The sequence below is a fragment of the Xiphophorus couchianus genome, chromosome 6, assembly GCF_001444195.1.
Source record: "Xiphophorus couchianus chromosome 6, X_couchianus-1.0, whole genome shotgun sequence".
NCBI lineage: Eukaryota > Metazoa > Chordata > Actinopteri > Cyprinodontiformes > Poeciliidae > Xiphophorus > Xiphophorus couchianus.
The window spans coordinates 23,101,575-23,121,988 of NC_040233.1; the positions used below are offsets into that span (position 1 = coordinate 23,101,575).

Genomic DNA, 20,414 nt, shown 5'->3' on the forward strand with positions numbered 1-20,414 from the left:
TTTTCAATTCTCATGGAAAAATATATATAGAGCTAATATAAAATATGCAATTTTGTTTTGTACATTTCTGCTTCGGTTCAGGTCTTAAATGTCATTCACAATTGTCTTAAAAAATCTTAAATTTGAGTTGATGAAACCTGCAGAAACCTTACAATAAAGAGAATGCAAAAACAGAAATACCAGCAGGTTGCTACATCATATCCGTTTGGTACAGAGATAATATCCGTGCAATAAAACTAAGATCGTCTCTGGAAAAAGCAACCAACTCTAGTATTTCTGACAGAGGATAACAGTTTCTCACCTTCAGAAATTTATTTCCAGGCATGCTGTGGCAGCATATGTACTCAGGAAATGGTTTTCTATAATAATACCTTCATGTGGTTGGCTGTCTTTTTACTTCTTTTAATTGAAAATGTTCACTTGAATTTTAATCATCTTAGATAAAAGATGAGGATTTAAACATTCGCTACCCTGAAAGCTAATGACTTATCCTGATTATTATAATTAGAGCCCTGTGCATCTTTCAAGTGCCTTTTAATCACACTGTTCATTGTCTTGACTTGTGACAGTTAAATCTCCTGCTGTAAAGCTTTTCTGCAGAAGATCTGCAGCCTTATAGTGTCAACCTTGTTTTCCGATGTTACACAAGTTTTAACTGCGTTTGCATAAAGGAACAAAGGCAGAAAAATTTAATATTTTAATCAGTTTTAAATGCGCAAAGTTAAAATATACACTGTTGTCCTAATTTTTAATTCTAAAGTTATAGATAATTTTATATATGTTTAATAATGAAGGTTTAACTTTTGCTAAAAAAAAAATAAAATTAAATTCAGAGTTACAAGAAATAGCTTTTTTTGTTGTTTTTATGAGATTGGCAAGTTGCTCCAGCTGTTTAAATTTGGATTATGGCTGCATAATATTAGTAAAACTGACATTGCATTTTTTTCTGCCAGCAGCAGTGAGTGGGCGCAATAGCTCATCTGCTGCTGTGAGACTCTGTCAAACTGACTAAATATTACAATACAGGTTCATAATACTTGGAATACATTAGCCAACAGTTATTGCTTTCCAAAGAGTCATTTGCACACACTGACATTATGATGGTGACATATTTGTGCTATATTGTGTATTCATAATTTAGATTTCATTAAAGCAGGTTCAAAGAGTAAAACATTTTGAAACATTAGATGTAAAGATATTCTTAAGTTTTGTCATTCTTTGGGACTCTTATTCTGAACCAGAGAAAACAGTAAATGTCAGGCTCTAAAGGCTACTATAAACTATAAATACATTTTTAGCAAGATTGATTTGTTCCTTGTAAAAGATTATTGAGTTTTATTAATTGAAAATTGATATATTGCAAGTATTTCACCTGCAAAATTATGTTATGACGCACACTCCAATGAATCATTTAAAAAATCTTCCTTATGTAACGTCCATTACCTAGCAACCCCAGCGAAGTCCATCCCATTACCCGGCAACCCCATCTGAGTTCCAACGTGTTGGGTCAGCTGGTTTTATTACTGCATGCACTGTACAATGGCTGCTGGAAAAGACAAGTGTTTGTTGTTTACTTACCATCCAGAAACCACTTGCTGCATTCTTGTTGGTTCTGCTGGAGGCTCTACTAGTGCTTTTCAAAGATGTACTGTTGTATAGTTGTGCATCTGGCTGCAGCCATTTTCACATGCAACTGTAAACATTGAGTTGGGAGGCGTGGCCAGCAGCAGCTTATTTGGATTTAAAGTGACGAGATGCCCTAAAACAGCTCAAAATAGACAGAACTGGCTAGACAAAAAAATCATTATTTAAGAATAATTTTGTGCAAAAATGTAATGAACATGTTTTATATAAACTATCAATATAACTTGTTCAAGGAAGCATAATAGTTCATTTTTGAATATTTGGGACAAATTTTTATTAGTGTTCAGTAGTAAAATTATTCTTAAAAAAGTGCAACTTTCCTAATACTTGAGGGATCGGTGCATTTTGATTTCCATAAAGACTAAATTTTGGGGTGTTGTGGTGGCGCAGGGGCAAAGCACAACCCACCTAGTGAGGCCTTAGTCCTCGTGGCGGTGGTCGCAGGTTCGATTCCCGGCCTGGCGACATTTGCAGCATGTCTTCCCCCTCTCTCATTACCCTCTTTCCTGTCAAACTACTTTCAAATAAAAACACCGCTAGAGCCAACAAAACCTTTAAAAAAAAAAACAACTAAATTTTGGTTATTCATGTCTCTCACTTGGACTAAATGTTTTTGTTGTTTTAGAATTAGAATTTTTTGTTTGTTACTTTACACTTGTACAATTAGATTAAAGCCAGCTCCCAAACAGTGCAAGCGATGTAAGAAATGTACACAATATAAACAAAAATATGGTGGTATTTACAATGACGTACAGCTCCGGAAAAAATTAAGAGACCATTTAAAATGATACGTTTATCTGGTTCTGCTTTTTATGAGTATATGTTTGAGGAAAATGAACATTGTTCTTTTATTCTATAAACTACTGACAACATGTCTCTGAAATTCAAAGCAAAACATTTTTATTTATTTGCAGAAAGTGAGAAATGGTCAAAATAGCAAAAAGATGCAGTTCTTTCAGACCTCAAATAATGCAAAGAAAACAATTTCAGATTCATTTAGAAACAACAGTTTCCTGTTTTAACTCAGGAAGAGTTCAGAAATCAATATTTGGTGGAATAACCATGAAGTTTTCAACAGGGTTCAGTTCAATGGGCTCTTAGTTTTTTTCAGAGCTGGATATGGACACACATATACACATATAACCACCAAATAATCTGTGCCTGAGAGAGTTCAGGGTGTTGATTGCTTTTGGGAAGAAGCTGTTTTTGAGTCTGTTTGTTTGGTTTTTGTCTCATCAGGCGTGCCACCCAACAAATCGTCGTACATTGACGATCTGGTGGTGATGCTGCCCCAGAATGTGTGGGACCACCTTTACAGCAGGTACGCCCTGTAAAAGTGCCGTCTGGCTGCGGTCTTGTTTGCCTTGTGGGGTGCACTGCAAAAACACCAAATCTTACCAAGTATTTTTAGTCTAGTTTCTAGTCCAGTTATCTTATTACACTTGAAATAAGACAAAACTAACTTACAAGTATCTTTTCAGCAAGGTGTAGGGGCTTATTTTATACCTTTGAGTCCTAAGTTTCAAATCTCCTCCTGGATATTTTTGCTTTTTTTATTGTACGCAGTTCTTTTAATGCCCTGTGAGTAAATATATTTAGCAACTGGAACTTTCAATATCTAGCAGTTATTTTCTCAATTTACTGTCTATTAAGAGTGCCCCTCAGATTAATTTCACTTCCTGCTACGGCGGGGGGTGAGATTACCGTAATAACCCGATACTGGCTGGAAAGCACAATATCTCCCCTGTCAGGAACTGTTGGAATTTTTCAGATAGTGCAAAGTGTGGTGGAAATATGGTACTGCAAATTTGGCTGGATCGTCGCCGACACATCCGGTCTAGAAATGGTTAAGTGAATAATTCTTTAGTATTGGTGAAAAGTACTAGTTTCTTTTTTCAGATATTTTCACTTATCACATGGGACAAATGTCTTGTTATAAGTCAAGACATTGACTTATAGGGACAAATGTCTTGTTATAAGTCAAGACATTGACTTATAGGGACAAATGTCTTGTTATAAGTCAAATAATCTGCCAATGGAATTAGTACTTTTTCAGCAATATTTACTTAAAACAAGCCTCTATATTTTGCTGATAAGTTACTTTTAAATTACTTTATTTCAGGTTTCCTAAGATATGTGCACTAGAAACTAGACAAAGAATACTTGGTAGAATTGTGTGTGTTTACCTAATCAGAGTGTTTGCCTGCAGGTACGGAGGGGGCCCTGCTGTCAACCACCTGTACGTTTGCCACACATGCCAGATCGAGATAGAAAAACTGGAAAAGCGGCTCAAATCGGAGCTGGACCTATTTGTCCGGGTGAGCCTTTCGCTCCGTTTGTTTGAAATCATCTGATAGCGCCTAGCTAAGCGGCGAAGAAGCTGTTTTGGGTGTGAATGATAATGCATTGTGTGCCTCCGAGCAGCCAGGACTAATGGGTGTATGCAGGCCCATTCTCCAGTCTTTTGGTAACCAGTTGATGAGATGAGAAGGAGTGAGTCCGATAAAAGCCTCATCATTAATGGATGGAGACAGATGCAGCCGTTAGTGGCTCGCTCACACAGGCGCTGCTCCAAGGAGAAATAAATGCATTATACATGTGAATTGGAGGAAAAACAGGAAGACTGAAATAACAGCGAGTTTATTTATGTGAAACATTAAAATTGGCGCAGTGTGGTGTCAGGACTGTCTTCTAATTGGAGGAACTACCAGAGAGAATTAATTAGGTTTTTCATCTGTTCTCTTCTAAATCCTTTCATCCTCAAATATGCTTTACCCCCACCCTTCTTACATCCCCTTTCCTCCCTCTTGTCTCCATCACTCACTCCTCCCCCACTTCCTCTCTGCCGCCCCCCCTCCCTGTAGCTCAACAAGGCGTTCCAGGAGGAGGAGTCTCCGGTGGTCATATACTGCATCAGCATGCAGTGGTTTCGTGAGTGGGAGGGCTTTGTCAAAGGAAAAGACAATGGTAAATGGACTGAAGTCTTTCCTTTCCTCCCCCCTGTCCCGTTTAAATGTCTACTTAAAAGGTCATATGAACATTGAATAAAAACCGATGTGTGCTGATGATTAAAATGTGGAAAATATTTAATTCTGACGTAAGCAACTGGTGTAGATGTGGAAAAATTGCGAATAGAAGATTTCTTGTTTGTGGATGTAATTAATTTAGCAGAAAAAAAGTCTTTTTCCCTCATGATGTTTCATCAGAGAACTTCCTTAGTCCCCTGAGTCAGGATTCTGTCATGCTGCAGCAAAATGAAGTGTCAGAATACATTTCATTTTGTTGGCTTCCCTCACTTTGTATTGTCATTTCTATTTATAACGACTTGAATCTGGAACGTTTGGGAAAGTCTTTTTTTTTTCTTTGTTTTCTCTGACTTCTGCTCCTCTGATATTTCCGTTCTCTCAGTAACAATCGCTTTTCGTAGAACGACAGAAACGTTTGACATTTCAACACGTTTGCTCTTTGTGTCAGCTACAATTAAAATATGTCTTTAAAGACATCATGTGTGCGAATTACTGGTGCGGATATTAAACACTTGTTTCTCCTTTTTTTTCTGTCATTTTAAGATCCTCCAGGACCGATTGATAATTCCAAAATAGCTGTTAACAAGAACGGACATTTTATCCTCAAACAAGGTATGAACAAGATGTACACTGCATAAAAAAACTTTTTTTTTGTCTGGCATAAAATCAGATTAAACTTTTTTAGAGAGTTGTGATTTTTTTATTCTACTTATTTTTTTATTTCTTTTTACAGAGTCAGAGTTTTGAAGTGTTACTATGCCTCTAAGCAACATCTGAGCTAAATTTGAGTCGTACCTATTTTTCATGGTGTCACATGATACACCAGGAAACATGAGGTTTCCTGGTGTATCATTGTGGAAAAATCACAAGAACTCAACCAAGATATCAGAAATTTGATCTTCAAAACTCTAGTTCAACCACAAGTCAGGGGTGTAAAACTCATTTTCATTTTTGGGTCATATCAAAATCATAAATGCCTTCAAAGGATTACTCAGAACTACATTATCAAACTATTAATGTGTTAACACATTAACACTATTAATGTGTCTATAGTTTGATAAATGCTTCTTAAAATTGAAAGTTACTGAAATTCTTTTCACATTTATGTAATTTGGCAGTGTATAGATAAAAACAATTTTGATTTGATTGATAAAATATATAAACACACCTGTTATCTTGAACATTCTCAGGAGTCTAGAGGGCCACATAAGAAGCTACAGCGGGCTGGATTTGGCCCCTGGACCTTGAGTTTGACTCCATGTTGTCATGTTCATATGTTCAGATAATTACATTCAAGTGTCAGCAGTATGCTAATGTCCAGCCATGGATTCTGATGGATGTGTTTTAGTGCGAAATGTGCCTATCACTTTGTGAGGATGATGCTGGCTGAAGCTGGTAAGAGTTTCATTCTCCTCAATTAAACAAATCCTATACTGACCGGTGCTAAAAGGACACTCAAAGAAGAAGAAATTACTCTGAACCGAAGTGGAAAAAATAATAATAATCAAGATTACAATGTTATGTTATGTGGTGTGATAAAACTAAAATTTAAATGTTTATTGGTAATGACTTTTATGAAAGACGGGAAGGGTGGAAGCTTGAAGACATCATCTCTACTTGTGACATATCAAGACATTAATAAGGAAGTTAAAGCTTAGGCAAAAATCAGTCTTCTGCATGTAAATGGACAAGGACGCTAAGCAGACAGTCACATTGGTTTTGAATTGGCTTAAAGCTGCAGTATGTAACTTTTATCCAAATTAGACTTTTTATATCTTTGTTAAAATTGTCACTATGTTGTGACAATATGGTATAAAACAGATGATCAGTGAAATAGCTGAGCTCCTCGGGCTTCTCCCAAACCAACAAATCAGAGTCGGGAGGCGGGTCTTAGCGCAGCTCATCCCAACCCCTGCCTTCGCTTCCTGCAATGAATGCTAGGCTAGTTAGCATAGCCATCAATAATGGCTCAGAAATGGTTTTCCTGTAACGGTAAGTTGTTTCTCCACCATGAGGTTGATTGACAGCACTAAGACCCTCCTCCTGGCTCTGATTGGTTGTTTTTGGTCGGGAGCGGTGCATCTCTTCTTCAGACGGTAAAAGTAGCTCAAGAGGGAGGTGGATCGTTTCACAGATTATCTGTCTCATAAACTGTCAAAACTTGGTGACAATTTTATCAAATATGTTAAAAACGTATATATATTTTTTTAATAAAAGTTGCATACTGCAGGGTTTCCCCCAGAAAGCTTGCTAAGCCTGGTGGTTGGGCACTAGGGCAGTCATTCATCCAACAGCCCGTCATGTTTTTGGGTTAAAAAATGTTTAAAATTGACAGGAAATTTTAAAATATCACTTGATAATCATGTGTTATTGAAAGATTGGAAGATTAACACCTGAACACCTACTAAAAAGCCTTAAAAAATGCAAACATTTAAAAAAAATCTTAAATAAATAAGCAATGCTTAGACTGGTGGGAGTAAAGTAAAGCCTGGTGGCCCACCAGGCTTATGATACACTGGGGGAAACACAACATACTGAATCTTTAAGGACAACATAATCAATGTTTTGGCATGACATGACAAATACTTTGACCCTAATAATACTATTTAAAAGATAATCCCACCAAATACTAAGAAATTACATATGAATGGTTAAATATAAAGTAAGTAACAAAGATTCTTTAAGTCTGATTTTATGTCAGTGAGAGAAAAAGGGGTACGTCTTTATATGGTTTGTTCAAACAGTTTGTTTTCTTTTACTTTGAAAAGACTTTGAAATATGTTAATTACTCTGGCACTCACCTTGCAGGAGCCGACTCCGGTCAGATCTCTGAAGAGACGTGGAACTTTCTCCACTCCATCTACGGCGGCGGACCTCTGGTGATGGTCCGACCAAGCGTCAGCCACCAAGAAGCTGAATCCTCGCAGTCAGAAGAGAAAATCGAGGTGGAGACGCGCTCAGTTTAATACAGCACTTGAGACAAGACAAAGAAACATTCATGGATACAATAAAAATAAGCTTTTTATTTTGCACTTTTATTTCTGATGCATCCAATCAAAGGACCTCATCTTTACCGCTCTGTGACAGCCTTTCGACGGAGGGATTTTACATGTCATAATAGGCTTGCCATGTTGTAAAAATATGTATAAAGCGCTCTTAAATTTCTATTAGCACTGTATATTTCACATGTTGGGATATTTTGTTTTTTTGTTTTTTCAGAAATAAGCATTTAAATTTACTGTATGTGCAGCTACAAATTCCTCTGAATGCCATATTTCTTTTCTGTTTGTCTTGACCAAATGAGCACATAATGTATGTCCATGTGTTGCTAATAATATCGATGAATCACATTATACTTTGCTGTAAATATATCACACATTATTCCTCTTGTAAGAATGGTAAGGAAAGGATAAAATGTGACAATATCTAAAGGTTATGAAGGGACTAATTGCTGAGTAGTCTCAGGAATGATTTTTGTGTTTTGCACTGTTCTGTAGACACACAAATTTGGCATGCTCTATGCGGTGTCTAGTTTGTATTTGAATGTATCAGTACTGATAGTTTGTTGGTCAGAATTGAGCACTTGATTATCACTAAAAAGAGTGATTCAATATGATGTCAATCGTTTGTTTTTTTGTAGAAAATATTTGGCAGGCAGACTGTAACGCATGCTTATCTCTCAAGCACAGGTTAACTTAACAGTCACATGAAACTGCATGTAGATGCAACGCTTCTCGTATAACGTGGTCTGTCTTCACAGAATTGTACAGCTATAGGAAGCATCTTTTAGTATGAAATGAAAATCATCAGCAATCTAATTAAAGGCATTATTTTTGTGTATGGGCATGGTGTAGCTTTAAGTGCTGGCTGATAGGTCACCTAAATGCTGTATTCCAAGTTTATGCATTTGACTAAGATCTACCCTGATGTTTTATTTTGTTGGCTGACACTATTAAAACTTCATGCAAACATGCTGAACACCGTGCATATTTGATGTCATGCTCTTAGGATAGAGAATGAGAGGAAATGTGTTTTTATACAGTCTTTAGTTTAGTAATTTGATAGCCAGAATTACAGTTTGCAGAGGCAGAAAATCTTCAGGGTAAGTGTTGCTTTTTTAACCAGAGCGGCTGAGTCGGCTCACACACACCCCAGACTAGTTGGCTGGGCTGAAAACATGGCTGCGACCGAGGCAAATTTAAGGAAGTGAGGTATGTGTAATTCTTCAGCTTCAAAAGCCTTTAAGGAGCGGACCTCCCGCGGGGCGCTCGTATTAGGAAAAGAAAATGTAAAAACTTGAATTCAGTCGCACACTAGAAAAGGCGTGCGGCCTTAATTTGTGGCTGCACCTTAATTACATCGGCAAAGTTGTGCGCGGAACAATCAGCTAGCTGCGGCTAGCCTTATCGGCTAACTGTGCTACTTGAGCCTGAACGCAGCAGCTGAATTATAAAAACACACTGTTGAGTATAATCACATTTGTCTGAATGTCGATTTAGTAAATATCTGAAGCAGCTATTATTAATTTTATTAGGTTTGCGACAACTAAAACAGACCCTCCCATACTCAAAGTATCTGGAGATAAAGCTAAGCTAACGTTAGCCAACTCGGCTAACTAGTCGATCATAACAGACAGATTCGAGTTTATTTATCCGCCGACTGACATGGAAAGGGTGTAACTTTATTTCTTATTTCTCTTGTGCATTTTATGTGTAAGCGTCTGGGGGTAAAATGTGTCATTTTTAACTCGCACTGAGAGCTAATGGTAAGTAAGTTTGCTACGTTTACCCCGCTAAGCGACATGCTATAGATTAAGTGTGCTCTCCCTGGAAGTTGGACGGCGCTAACGTTTCAGGGGGACCAGTCCTCTGGCTTGGCGTTAATGTCAGGTTGTATTTTTAATATTCCGACTTTAACCTGCTTGCAGACTTTCTGTTAACGGGTCACACGTGTTTTGCGGCAACGCCGTCTAGTTTTTCTGGTTTTAACTGCATCCTCAGGTCTCCCAACTTTTATCGGCATCCGATTAGCTGGGATGTTAGGGATTTGAGCGATTCTCATCGGTACGTATGGCAGCTCCATTTCGCGGATTTCCCGTTGCCAGCAGGCCTTTTGGGAAGTATTGGAAGTTCAGGTCAGCAACAGAGGCGAACACTAGCTAAAACAAATTTCAGTCTACAAAACTCAAGGGCGCTTTCCATCAGTTACTATTTATAAAACTGTGTATTATTTCACTTAAATGAGAGCAGCGTTTATTCCGCCCCCAAAAATATGCCATACTTTAAACCAAATCTGTCATACTGGTAATGCAATCAGATCAACACGTGTTACCACAACTGACAGCCAAACAAGAGCTTTGTAGAGGAACAGGAAGTATGTTTATTACAACCGCACGTGTCCTAGCTAGGTAACAATTTAATTTCGCTTTGACACTTCAAATTTTAGTTTAAACTAACCTCATGTGGCGTGAAGTGGATCATTTACAGCAAGGTTGGTTTTATTAGTTATACATTTTCGTGTTGCGTTTATTCTCTAAGGCATTAGTCATCCATCATTTATTACCACAAAGAGCATTCAAAAACACTTTTATTGTTCTCAAAGGGAAATTAAATGTTGTTTTGTAGATCTTGATGGCTCTGTGTTGGAAGGATCTCCTGTAACAGTCTGTATTACAGTAGATATGAAGAAGCCTCTGACCAAAGGTTATGTTGTAAAGTGGTTTTGTGAAGAAGATTTTTACGGTTGTCCAATCTTTTTGATTTTTCAGAAAAATCCTGTTTTGATTCACCTAGTCCAGGTTGTTTAGCAGTTTCCTGGCTCTGATGCTGTTATGCTAACAGTTTATGGCAATAGAGTTCACTCCCTCCCCAACAGGCTTGTAGGCCAAATGCTGTAGCTAAATAGGACATGTTTTTTCTGCAACAAGACAATTTTTTTTACTTTGTTTCCTAATTATTGTCCTAATGGATTTTTTCTGTTGTAGGTTGTAAAAGACACACCAATAAGCATAACATTATAACCTCCTACTTAATATTGTGTTGCTCTTCCTTTGTTGTCAAGTTGTGGACTCTACTAGACCCCTGATGTTGTGATCTGGTATCTGTCATCAAAATCTTTGCAAAATATCCATTTAGTCCTGCGAATTGTGAGGTGGAGCCTCTGTGGATTAGCCTTCTTTGTGCAGAACATCCCACAGATGCTAGATTTAATTTGAGATCTGGCTGAATGCAGAGGCCTGGTCAACCCTTAATATTTGTTGTTCTCCTCAATCCAGTCCTGAGCTGTTTTTGCTTTGTGGCGGGGTATAAACTTAGTTCAGGTTGCTTAAATCTTTAATTTCCTTTTGGGATTAGTAAAGTATTTTTGAAGTGAATTGAATTATCCTGCTGAAAGACACTCCAACCATCAGGGGAAACTATTATACTTGCCATTGAGCATGCTGTTGCAATGTCATCCTCAGAGGTCAGCATGTTCACCCTGATTGGTTTGCAGCAAACTGTGACGAATTTTTTGACATAGATGCCAAAAGGTGCATTCACAAAAAAAAGTTGTTTGGTTCACTTTAATTTAACTCTAGTTTTCTTAGAAAGTCTGGTTCATTTATGGAAGTGTGAATGCTAATTGAACTTTGATATGCAGTCCGCATAAAAACTTCGGTCTCAGTTCAGTTTAAGTGAACTCTGGTGCTGTTCGAATACATATGTGAACGCCAAGTGGACCGGCGACTGCTCCAAAAGGAGGAAGGGGACTGTAGCGCAGGGCATTCTGGGTAAATGCAACTAAAACAAACACGTTAGTCTGGGAGAAATAATTCGTGATCTGTTACCAAAAAAAAAAGAAATTCTACAAACACCAAAATCTGAGGCTACTCCACTTTTGTTTGTATTTTGTGAAGGAAGTTGCCCTCATGTCTTCTTCAGAGGGTTTTGTGTTGTTTCTTTCAGTGGTTCTTGGTGCAGCGCCACCACAGGCGAAGACGGGAACAGGTTTTGGTAATACTTTATTTGTTATAAAAGTATTACTGATTAAACTTTAAAAATTATGTAGCTTTATGTTATTAAAGCTAAAGTTTAATCAGTAATACATTTATAACAAATTTATGTCAGATCATGATTTCTTGGTTAATGTCAAGTTGTCATAACAAAGACATTTTGAATAATATCAACTTTATTTTAAAAGTGCCATGATTTACCCAATGGCACTTTATGACAACAGTCATAAATATTCATGAAGACTTAGTCATGTTCATGACGGGCGTTATGTCATGTTTATGACGATGTCATATCCTGAATCTTATTCACAATCCATCAAATAAAGTGTTACTTACCCAGGTTTTTTAAAGTGTTTAAGTGGCTTGCAGTGTAATCATTTTTAATAATTTTTGGTCCAAATTGAACAAAGTCTACTCGACTATCAGATGTGAAAATATCCTATATCACGTCCACCTGTCAGTAGTTATAAGATTGTACATATTATTGTTACAATTTTGTAAATGTTTTGTTTTCCATGCAGTTCTGCATCTCAGAATGTGTTTTTTTTTTCAGTTTAAGATTGTTCTTCTGAAAAACCTATCAATCCCTAAAGTCTGCAGCAACACTGTGCAAGCCACTTGCTCTCCTGATTTTACGACTTTCCGGTCATTACACCTCTGTAAGGCGTGCTTGACATTAGATTGCACAAGAACTCAGGTCAGGCAGCCAAATCCACAATGAAATGATAACTTTGCTTTGGGCAGACCTGCATCGCATTTCCCACCGACAACTGGTTGCAGTGTTAAACAAATGTATTGACAACAAAGTATTTATCAAGACAAAGAAATGAGAGCAAATGCTCCATAATCATTGCATAGTTACTCAATTAAACAGTAATGATTTTGATGAAGTGATTAGTTTTTGCCTTCTTTGGTGCTCGTCAAATGAAGTGACTTAATTGGTTTTGTGGTGTCGAGTCTAAGGGTGAACCTTCTGTCTGGCTTCCTTTATGCATGGACGAATCACATTAGCTTTGTCAGCTGGACTCTTTAGTGGAGTGTGAGTAATACGTGCATATGGTAATTCTGGGTCCAGGCCACTTTTGTATTTACTTGTAGGAGTAATATTAAACGCATCTAGATTTGTTATTGGCATATTGTAGAAGGAAAAACCTGCCTAAAGTAGAGACAGAAAGAGGTTTTAAATATATTTGTTTTGACAGAGCATGCCCTTCAGATTGATGGATTGAGATGTAATGTAAATGAGCACTGCAGCCTAACAGCCAGTTTATCAAATATGAGTTATTTCTCTGTGGACTGAAAGAATGCCTGTACCATCTGTAGAAGGACGCCCAGTGAGATCATCTCTCTGTAAAAGTCACTTCAATACGACCTTTACAGAGTAAGGTTTTTTTTCTTGTCCCCTTTTGTTAGATTTATTAGATGGAGCCTGATCTGGAGCATATTTCATTCTGTGTCTCTGACTGTGAATCCTTGAGGAAAAACAGTTGTGTAAAACAACAGAGTGGGGTTTTATATGTATATCTGTAAACATCTCTAATTTATTACACATTTGCATGCACAAAGCTAACTTGATTACAGATTACATCCTGCATAATAGTGCAAGACTTTCTGTTTGTGTATGTATTGTAAAGTTTGGTTTAGATGAGTACTTCAAAGCCTTTTAATTGTAGGGTCGGATATTTTAATCATTTTATTATGAAAGCCACCATGTTGTGTCTCTGTTTTCCCTCTGATCTTATTTTTGAGCTTTTAGTTTGATATTTGACGCTAGACGCTGGTTCTGTCTTATTAAAAAAAACCCAAGAAGGAAATTCACAACTATTCTTAGACACACTTGCATGTTAATTTGTATTTCTGTTCACATTATGAAGCAGTTTCTTGGCTTTCACACCCATACATTGTTCCCAGCAGGATATTGTAGCAAGACTGGGAGTGACCATTCACGGGCTCTGCTTTTACTTGAATTGTGTCAGGAAATTCATTGTCATGCTTTGTGTACATTACTTTTTTTTAATTTTTGGGTACTCTGAAAGGTTATGTAAAGATTGAAGCTGTTTGACCCCTCTGGCAGCAGAGATCAACAGCCTTATGGCCAACCAAAGTCTACAGTGTTATCTTGTCTGAGTACGAAGGAATCATAGTTTGGCGTTCCTGACAGATATATCAGACTACTTATAAACCAAGTCTATATTACACAAGATGAGCAGTAATCTCAGCATGGCGTGTGGGAATGAATATATACTGTATATTTGCTGCCATGCTTTTATCTCCCTGAAAGAGACAGGAGGTGACCAATGAACTGAAGCTTTGAGGCAGGTTGGTTGCCAGGTATTAGTCTACTGAACTGGATGAAAATATTAGATATGACTGGGGCTGCACAATATTTGGAAAACAGGCAATATGTTCTTTAATAAGTGTAGCTGTAATGTCTTGTAATAAATAAAATAAGTAAACTGTATTAATGTATTTTTAATTTTGGGTTTGTAGAGAATATAGAGCTCAGATAATGAGTAGTAAGTCTATTCAGCACCTGGAAACTGATTAAATTCAAGGTCTCCAGCTCTACAACAAGATTTTATTAAAAATATTTGGTTAAAATCTTCTGTATTTAGCATTGAAATAAGTTAGTTTTGTGCTGCATTAAACGACTAAGTGTCAACAATTAAATGTCAGGCAAAGAGAGTCTGAAAGCATGATACTAATTAGCAAATATTTATTGCATCAGTTATCAAGCTTTGCCAGAACCAGGTTTCTCTGCAGAATTTGAATTCAGACTAAAAGGTCTGAACTTGGTCTCCCACTTTTTTTTGAATGTACAGTAGTGTAAAGAAAAATAAATTCTGCACAATAAAAAAAATAATTCTGCTCAAAAAGCACTTTAACACGGGTTTCTTCAGGAGACCCGTTTCATAAAGAAGTGTGATTTTTTTTTTTTATCATTCAGCTCCGCACATGAACTGCATTTAATTATATTTTGAAATGAATTATTTATTCATGCTCTGATAGAGCCAACAGTGGTGAAAATAGTTTAGGTAACAATCATGACAATGCTTTAAGTGTTCAGGCGGTTTTCAGGCATGGTCATTTGGAATTTATTATTCTTACCACAAAATTTAAATTCTTTCTCATAATAAAGGAGGAACGCCTTTTACCACTTAGAGGTTTCTTACTTAATCTGGCTGTTGAGTCAAAGCAATAATAATAAGAAGAAAATTGCTAAAAATTTAAAATTTGATTTTATGCACTTATATTTTGTAAATTTAGGATTTAATCATTGTATAATATTCCTGTGCACGTTAAGACAACTCCCTAGGTTTAAGTTTTTATGCTTATTTAATTCTAGGGTCATTGTATAATTATTTTAATGAGGAAAAGGTGGGAATTTTTTTTTCAGAACCACATTATTAATTTCACTTCTGAATTCTAAATAGGATTTTTATTGACTTGGTTTGGAAAATATAGTTTAGTTTCCCACCATTGGGAAAATAGAAGGCAAACTGTCAAGGTCAGTAGGTGTTGTCAAATTGTCAAATGTTTGATTCTGCCCAAGTGTGGTTTTAAATTTCACTAAAGCTTCTCTAATCCTGACAGTTGCACGTGAATTTTATAATTTGCTAGGCGCTGGAATTAAAGAACTAGTATTTTTTTAAGTTTTGGATGTCATTTGCACATTACTAACATATATTTTCCACATATCCTCCTGTTTTAATGTCTTTTGGGGCTATCCTTAATTTATTCAGGTTTGTTGAATAAAACTTCAATAAAGGTTTTATTCAACATGCATCAAGGCAGTAGTCCAATGACAATTGCAGGACGCCAACAAGGACTGCAATTGTTGTGGATATCAAAGCAGGCGAGACATTTGTTGTTTTGATAATGGCTGTTTGTAACAATTTGGGTGTAATGTTATAGGCAAAATCACATCATTGTCACCTGACATGCTCCTTATTAGAAGTGATGGGCATATTCGTTTCATTAGTAACAATAATGAGTGGAAAACATTTGTCCTTGGCTGTCACTGGTTAGCTCAGTTGGCAGAGTATGAAACTCTTCATATTAGGGTCATGGATAAGGCCCACATTGGGCGCCAATTTGTTGGGAATTGGACTGGTGACAAAATGTAACAACGAAATTACATTTTCGTTCAGGATTTTTCTCTTCCTACAGGAAGAGTTTATTAGTGCATCTGTGTAAATTACACTTCTTCATCAAACAAACCCAAAATTCCCAACATTTGGATAGTTACAAGGATATTTATAGAGATCTACTTAAATTGGTGTCCTTAAATCTCAACCAATCCAGTTTTCTGACCTGCATCAATTTGTTCACTCAAATTACACTGGACTTTCCATGAATGTCTTGAAATGTTCACCTCAAGAGTTCTCCTATCTAGGCTCCATTACTTTTTATAGCAATGTCTCTATTAATCTGTCTACATTTTGCTGAGTTCCAAGTTTTTCCTGGTAGCCGGTGACTGTCTTTTTGATAAACACATGCTGCAACTAAAAACATATTTATTGTTCTACAGTAGCAGCTCACAGTTTTTTTTCTTTGTAAAGCTTTTATTATGGCACTAGTGGCCTTTATTCAACAGTAGCTTGACAGAAAGGACAACATAGAGAGAATGGGCAAAGTTGCATAATTACAGTATACATAGTGCTTTGTGAGACAGACTTTATAGAGACAAGAAAGGTTGCAGTGTTTTATTACGGTACATCTTACTTATGACAATAATGCATTGGTTTGTGTCTTTCAGATGCCCACGTTCTGCTGCAGAGGAGAGTGCACCAGGATGAGGAGACTGTAGGCACCCGCCGTAGTATGGCCGCACCCCGTTCTTCGCGTGTCACAAGGTCATCAGTGGGGCTCAATGGATTGGATGAGAAGTTTTGTGGTCGAACCCTCAGAAACCGCAGCATCGCCCAGCCAGGGGAGACCTCAGTATCTCCACAACCTAGGGCACGCTCCCCCAAAAAGAAGCAGGAGTCCAAGCAGGATACCAATAAGGACAACAGGCAGGAGTCCAAGCATGATGCCAGAAAAGAGTCAAAGCATGATACCAGTAAAGACTCCAAACAAGACTCAAGTCAGCATGCCAATAAGGTTTCCAAGCAAGAGTCAAAGCCTGATACCAGTAAGGTCTCAAAGCAAGAGACCAAGCAAGATACTAGTAAGAACTCCAAGCAAGAATCAAAGCAGGATAATAGGAAGGACTCCAAGCAAGAGTCAAAGCAGGATACAAGTAAGGACTCCAAGCAAGAGTCAAAGCAGGATACAAGTAAGGACTCCAAGCAAGAGCCAAAGCAGGATACAAGTAAGGACTCCAAGCAAGAGTCAAAGCAGGATACAAGTAAGGACTCAACACAAGAGTCAAAGCAGAATAATAGTAAGGACTCCAAGCAAGAGTCCAAGAAGGATACAAGTAAGGACTCTACACAAGAATCAAAACAGAATAATAGCAAGGACTCTAAGCAAGACTTCAAGCGGGATACAAGTAAGGACTCCATTAAGGAGTCGGAGCAGGACGCCGTTAAGGAGTCGAAGCAGGACGCCGTTAAGGAGTCGAAGCAGGACGCCGTTAAGGAGTCGAAGCAGGACGCCGTCAAGGAGTCGAAGCAGGACGCCGTCAAAGAGTCGAAGCAGGACGCCGTCAAAGAGTCGATGCAGGACGCCGTCAAGGAGTCGATGCAGGACGCCGTCAAGGAGTCGAAGCAGGACGCCGTCAAGGAGTCGAAGCAGGACGCCGTCAAGGAGTCGGAGCAGGACACTGTCAAGGAGTCGGAGCACGACGCCATCAAGGGGTCGAGGCAGGAGTCAAATGACAATAAACAAGACAACAAGCAGGACACTGGTGAGGAACTTAATCAAGACTTTGAGCTGGAGTCAAAGCATGCTGCTAAACATGACACAAAACCACAGGAAACCTCCTTGCAAGATAGCCAGCAAATGGACATCTTGCAGAGAAACATAGCTGACTCCAGTATTCCTGCAGGTGATGAGGATCATTCGACCGTCTCTAGGAAACGGGGCCTGTCCCGTTTGGAAAAAGACCTTAAACAAGAGAAGTCCGAGAACTGTGACACAGGGAAAGAGTGGCGGAATACCTCGCCTCCAATCAAAAGGGCCAAGCAGTGCTCTCTCTCTGGAGAGTTTCTGGGACACGAAGAGGACCAAGGGTTTCTGAATCCCCAAAGTCAAGTTTCTGTCTCAGAGCCTTGCAAAGACTTAATTTGTGAAGACTTACCCAGCCACAACTCTTGTAATGCACCACCTGCCTCCTCTATCCTCAGTGAGCATGAAGGTGAGGTAGTTGGGCGACAGGAGAAGGAAGATTATTGCCTGGATTGTGATGGGCCAGTTTTTCCACAAAATTCCCATAAGGCCTCTAATGGACTCCGAGAAACTGATGCAGAGGAAACTAGCACAGTCACTGAATATCCCAGTGAAACCCCCACCTCTGCCACCAGCTTCCCTTCTCTGCTAAATGGCAGTCAAATGGAGGCTCCCTCATCCCCTGACTCATCTGTGCCTTTTAGAAACTCTGTAGCTGGGCAAATGGCGGTCTCTGGTTCAGGAGAATCACCAGCCTCATCTGCACTGACGTTTATGGGTTCTGTAGAAGATCCTGTTCCTGAGTTGATAGTGGCCAAAGAGCAGGAGGTGGAGGAGGTGGAAGTCGATGTGGTGGGTGACCCCTTGGGTCTGGCTCACGAGGAGCAGGTGACTGTGAGCGAGGGCGATACAAATGGGCGGTCACCATCACCAGTACAGGAACCTGCTGCCTCCTCTTCGTCCTCTACTGCGAACGTAAACTGTAGTTCAGTCAACAACAGCAACTCAGGAGAAACTATGCCCACACCCACAACACCCCAATCCCCCACAGAGCCAGAGTGCAACCCTTCAATGTCCAGCATGACCCCTTCTTTCACAGAGCTCAACGAACACAGATATACCCTGCGGACTTCACCTAGGAGAGTTGTGTCTGGTGGGAAAGCATCTCCCTCCAAACCCTGCTCTCCTATGACAGACAATGGTCCCTTTAGGGAAGAAGGGGAGGTGGAGGACGACTGTCCAATGTTAGAGGAACCTTCTTGCTCAGACTCAGTTGGCCTCTCCAGTGAGCCAGGCTCTGTGAATCCTAGTTGTAGAGCAAGTGAGAAGGACAGTGATTTTATGGAGGACAAGGAGACAGAAAATGGCAAGGAGCTAACACGAAGCGAGGCCGTTGAAGAAGAAGAGGAGGAAGAGGAGGAGGAGGAAGAGGAGGAGCCAGACGTGTATTACTTTGAGTCAGACCACCTGGCTCTTAAACACAACAAAGAGTATGTGAGAGCTCTCAAGGGATATTGGATCATAGTACTTTAGCCCTTGTTTGACCTTATTTCATAAAGTAAAAACAGTCTCATGTTTAAATGTTACATGTGGTAAATATGCATAAAATTCAGTATGTTTTAGTTTAATGTGTAGTTAATAGAATTGAATATCACTCAATTGTTAAATATTGCGATGACTATATCAGTTACAACTTCCCTACATTTTCCTCACTCCTTTTGTTTTTTACTGAGCTTTAAAATTTTGTCCATTAAGCCGAGATTATAAATAGTAAGATCTGTCACTTGTGGACATAAAGCTTGGCACACAGATCAATATTACAGTAACTCCTTTTACTTTGGGTCAAATCGCCCAATATGTTGCTGCAGCAAAATTGCATCAGACAAAGCCAACAGACATATCAGTCCATTAGTGAATGAACACAGTTATGGTTGGTCATGTGCTTATAATTATTACAGGAGAAAAAGGAAAGAGTAATAGCACTTGATGCTGGGCAAAAGAAGGCACAATTTTCCTCCAACACCAGATTTTATTTTTATATAACTGAAAGATCAACAAACTTTGGAGCTATATTAATGCAAAGCAAGGTGACGCTGTTAGTAGTAAGTAAATGAATGTGTATTAATGCAGTTCAGAGGTCAGGTGTGAATTCACACCTGTATGTAGTGATGTCAGTATGCGATTGGGTCACCCAGTAACAGGGGTTGTTTGTACCAGTTTCAAACTTGACTCATTGTTCACTCTTCTTTTCCCAAAACACTTCTCTTTACTTAAGTGTTTTGCATAGAAAAACAAGAGAAACTTAAAAGCAACAGAACAAACAGTCAACATGAGAGGACATCATACATCTCCAGAACACTTTGTAGATGATTTATACATTTGCACCAAGATGTTCTATAAAAGATTGCCATTTTGAGTAAACAAAAGTTCAGATTTCACCTTCAAAAATGATTTTCTCTTTCCTAATTTTATGTCCTTCATTAATGCAAAGTCAGCAGGGGTTTCCTATGCAGTTGTGGCATCAAAGTCACAAAACAGACCACACAGTCTGGAGTGTGGAGAGTCGTGTAGTATCTTCAAATAAAGCCCAGATTGGATCTGATATCACCTTTTTCTTCAGGATTCTGTAAATGGTTTGAAATATTGTTCCAATATGCTGAGATATGGGGACGGCTCAAAAACATACAAACTATTGAGGCTGGACTCTGTGCACATCTATCATGAGATGGATCAACAGAAAAAAAACATCTTTGATAGTTCCAGTTTGGATAAATACAATCTTTAAAGAAATACTAAACTGCAGATACATACAGTAGTAGAATGAACATATTTTGGGGATTTCAGCCATTGGATGTCTGTTCACTCCTAGATCTTCTGCTTGGCCCTTTTTGGATTGTCTAATGTTGAGTCCTCCAAAT

The 20,414-nt window shown here is 38.4% G+C and overlaps 2 protein-coding genes across 6 annotated transcripts in view; both read left to right on the plus strand.

Moving 5' to 3' along the window:
* usp33 (ubiquitin specific peptidase 33) overlaps positions 1-8,648 on the plus strand; it is a 34,396-nt gene extending 25,748 nt beyond the window's left edge. Inside the window, exons 20-24 of one of the 3 annotated variants that reach the window (XM_028020357.1) lie at positions 2,884-2,965; positions 3,854-3,962; positions 4,509-4,611; positions 5,214-5,282; positions 7,479-7,636. In XM_028020357.1, the coding sequence (XP_027876158.1) occupies positions 2,884-2,965; positions 3,854-3,962; positions 4,509-4,611; positions 5,214-5,282; positions 7,479-7,636 (521 nt within the window). Of the gene's footprint in view, positions 1-2,883; positions 2,966-3,853; positions 3,963-4,508; positions 4,612-5,213; positions 5,283-7,478 lie in introns of all 3 variants that reach the window. The other 2 variants (XM_028020358.1, XM_028020359.1) reach the window with 2 other exon arrangements.
* A 97-nt stretch (positions 8,649-8,745) lies between these two features.
* Positions 8,746-20,414, plus strand: part of zzz3 (zinc finger, ZZ-type containing 3) — a 30,869-nt gene continuing 19,200 nt past the window's right edge. The window contains exons 1-3 of one of the 3 annotated variants that reach the window (XM_028020355.1): positions 9,505-9,559; positions 16,421-17,187; positions 17,236-18,986. In XM_028020355.1, the coding sequence (XP_027876156.1) occupies positions 9,553-9,559; positions 16,421-17,187; positions 17,236-18,986 (2,525 nt within the window). In that variant the 5' untranslated portion in view covers positions 9,505-9,552. Of the gene's footprint in view, positions 8,882-9,504; positions 9,560-16,420; positions 18,987-20,414 lie in introns of those variants that run through there. The other 2 variants (XM_028020356.1, XM_028020354.1) reach the window with 2 other exon arrangements.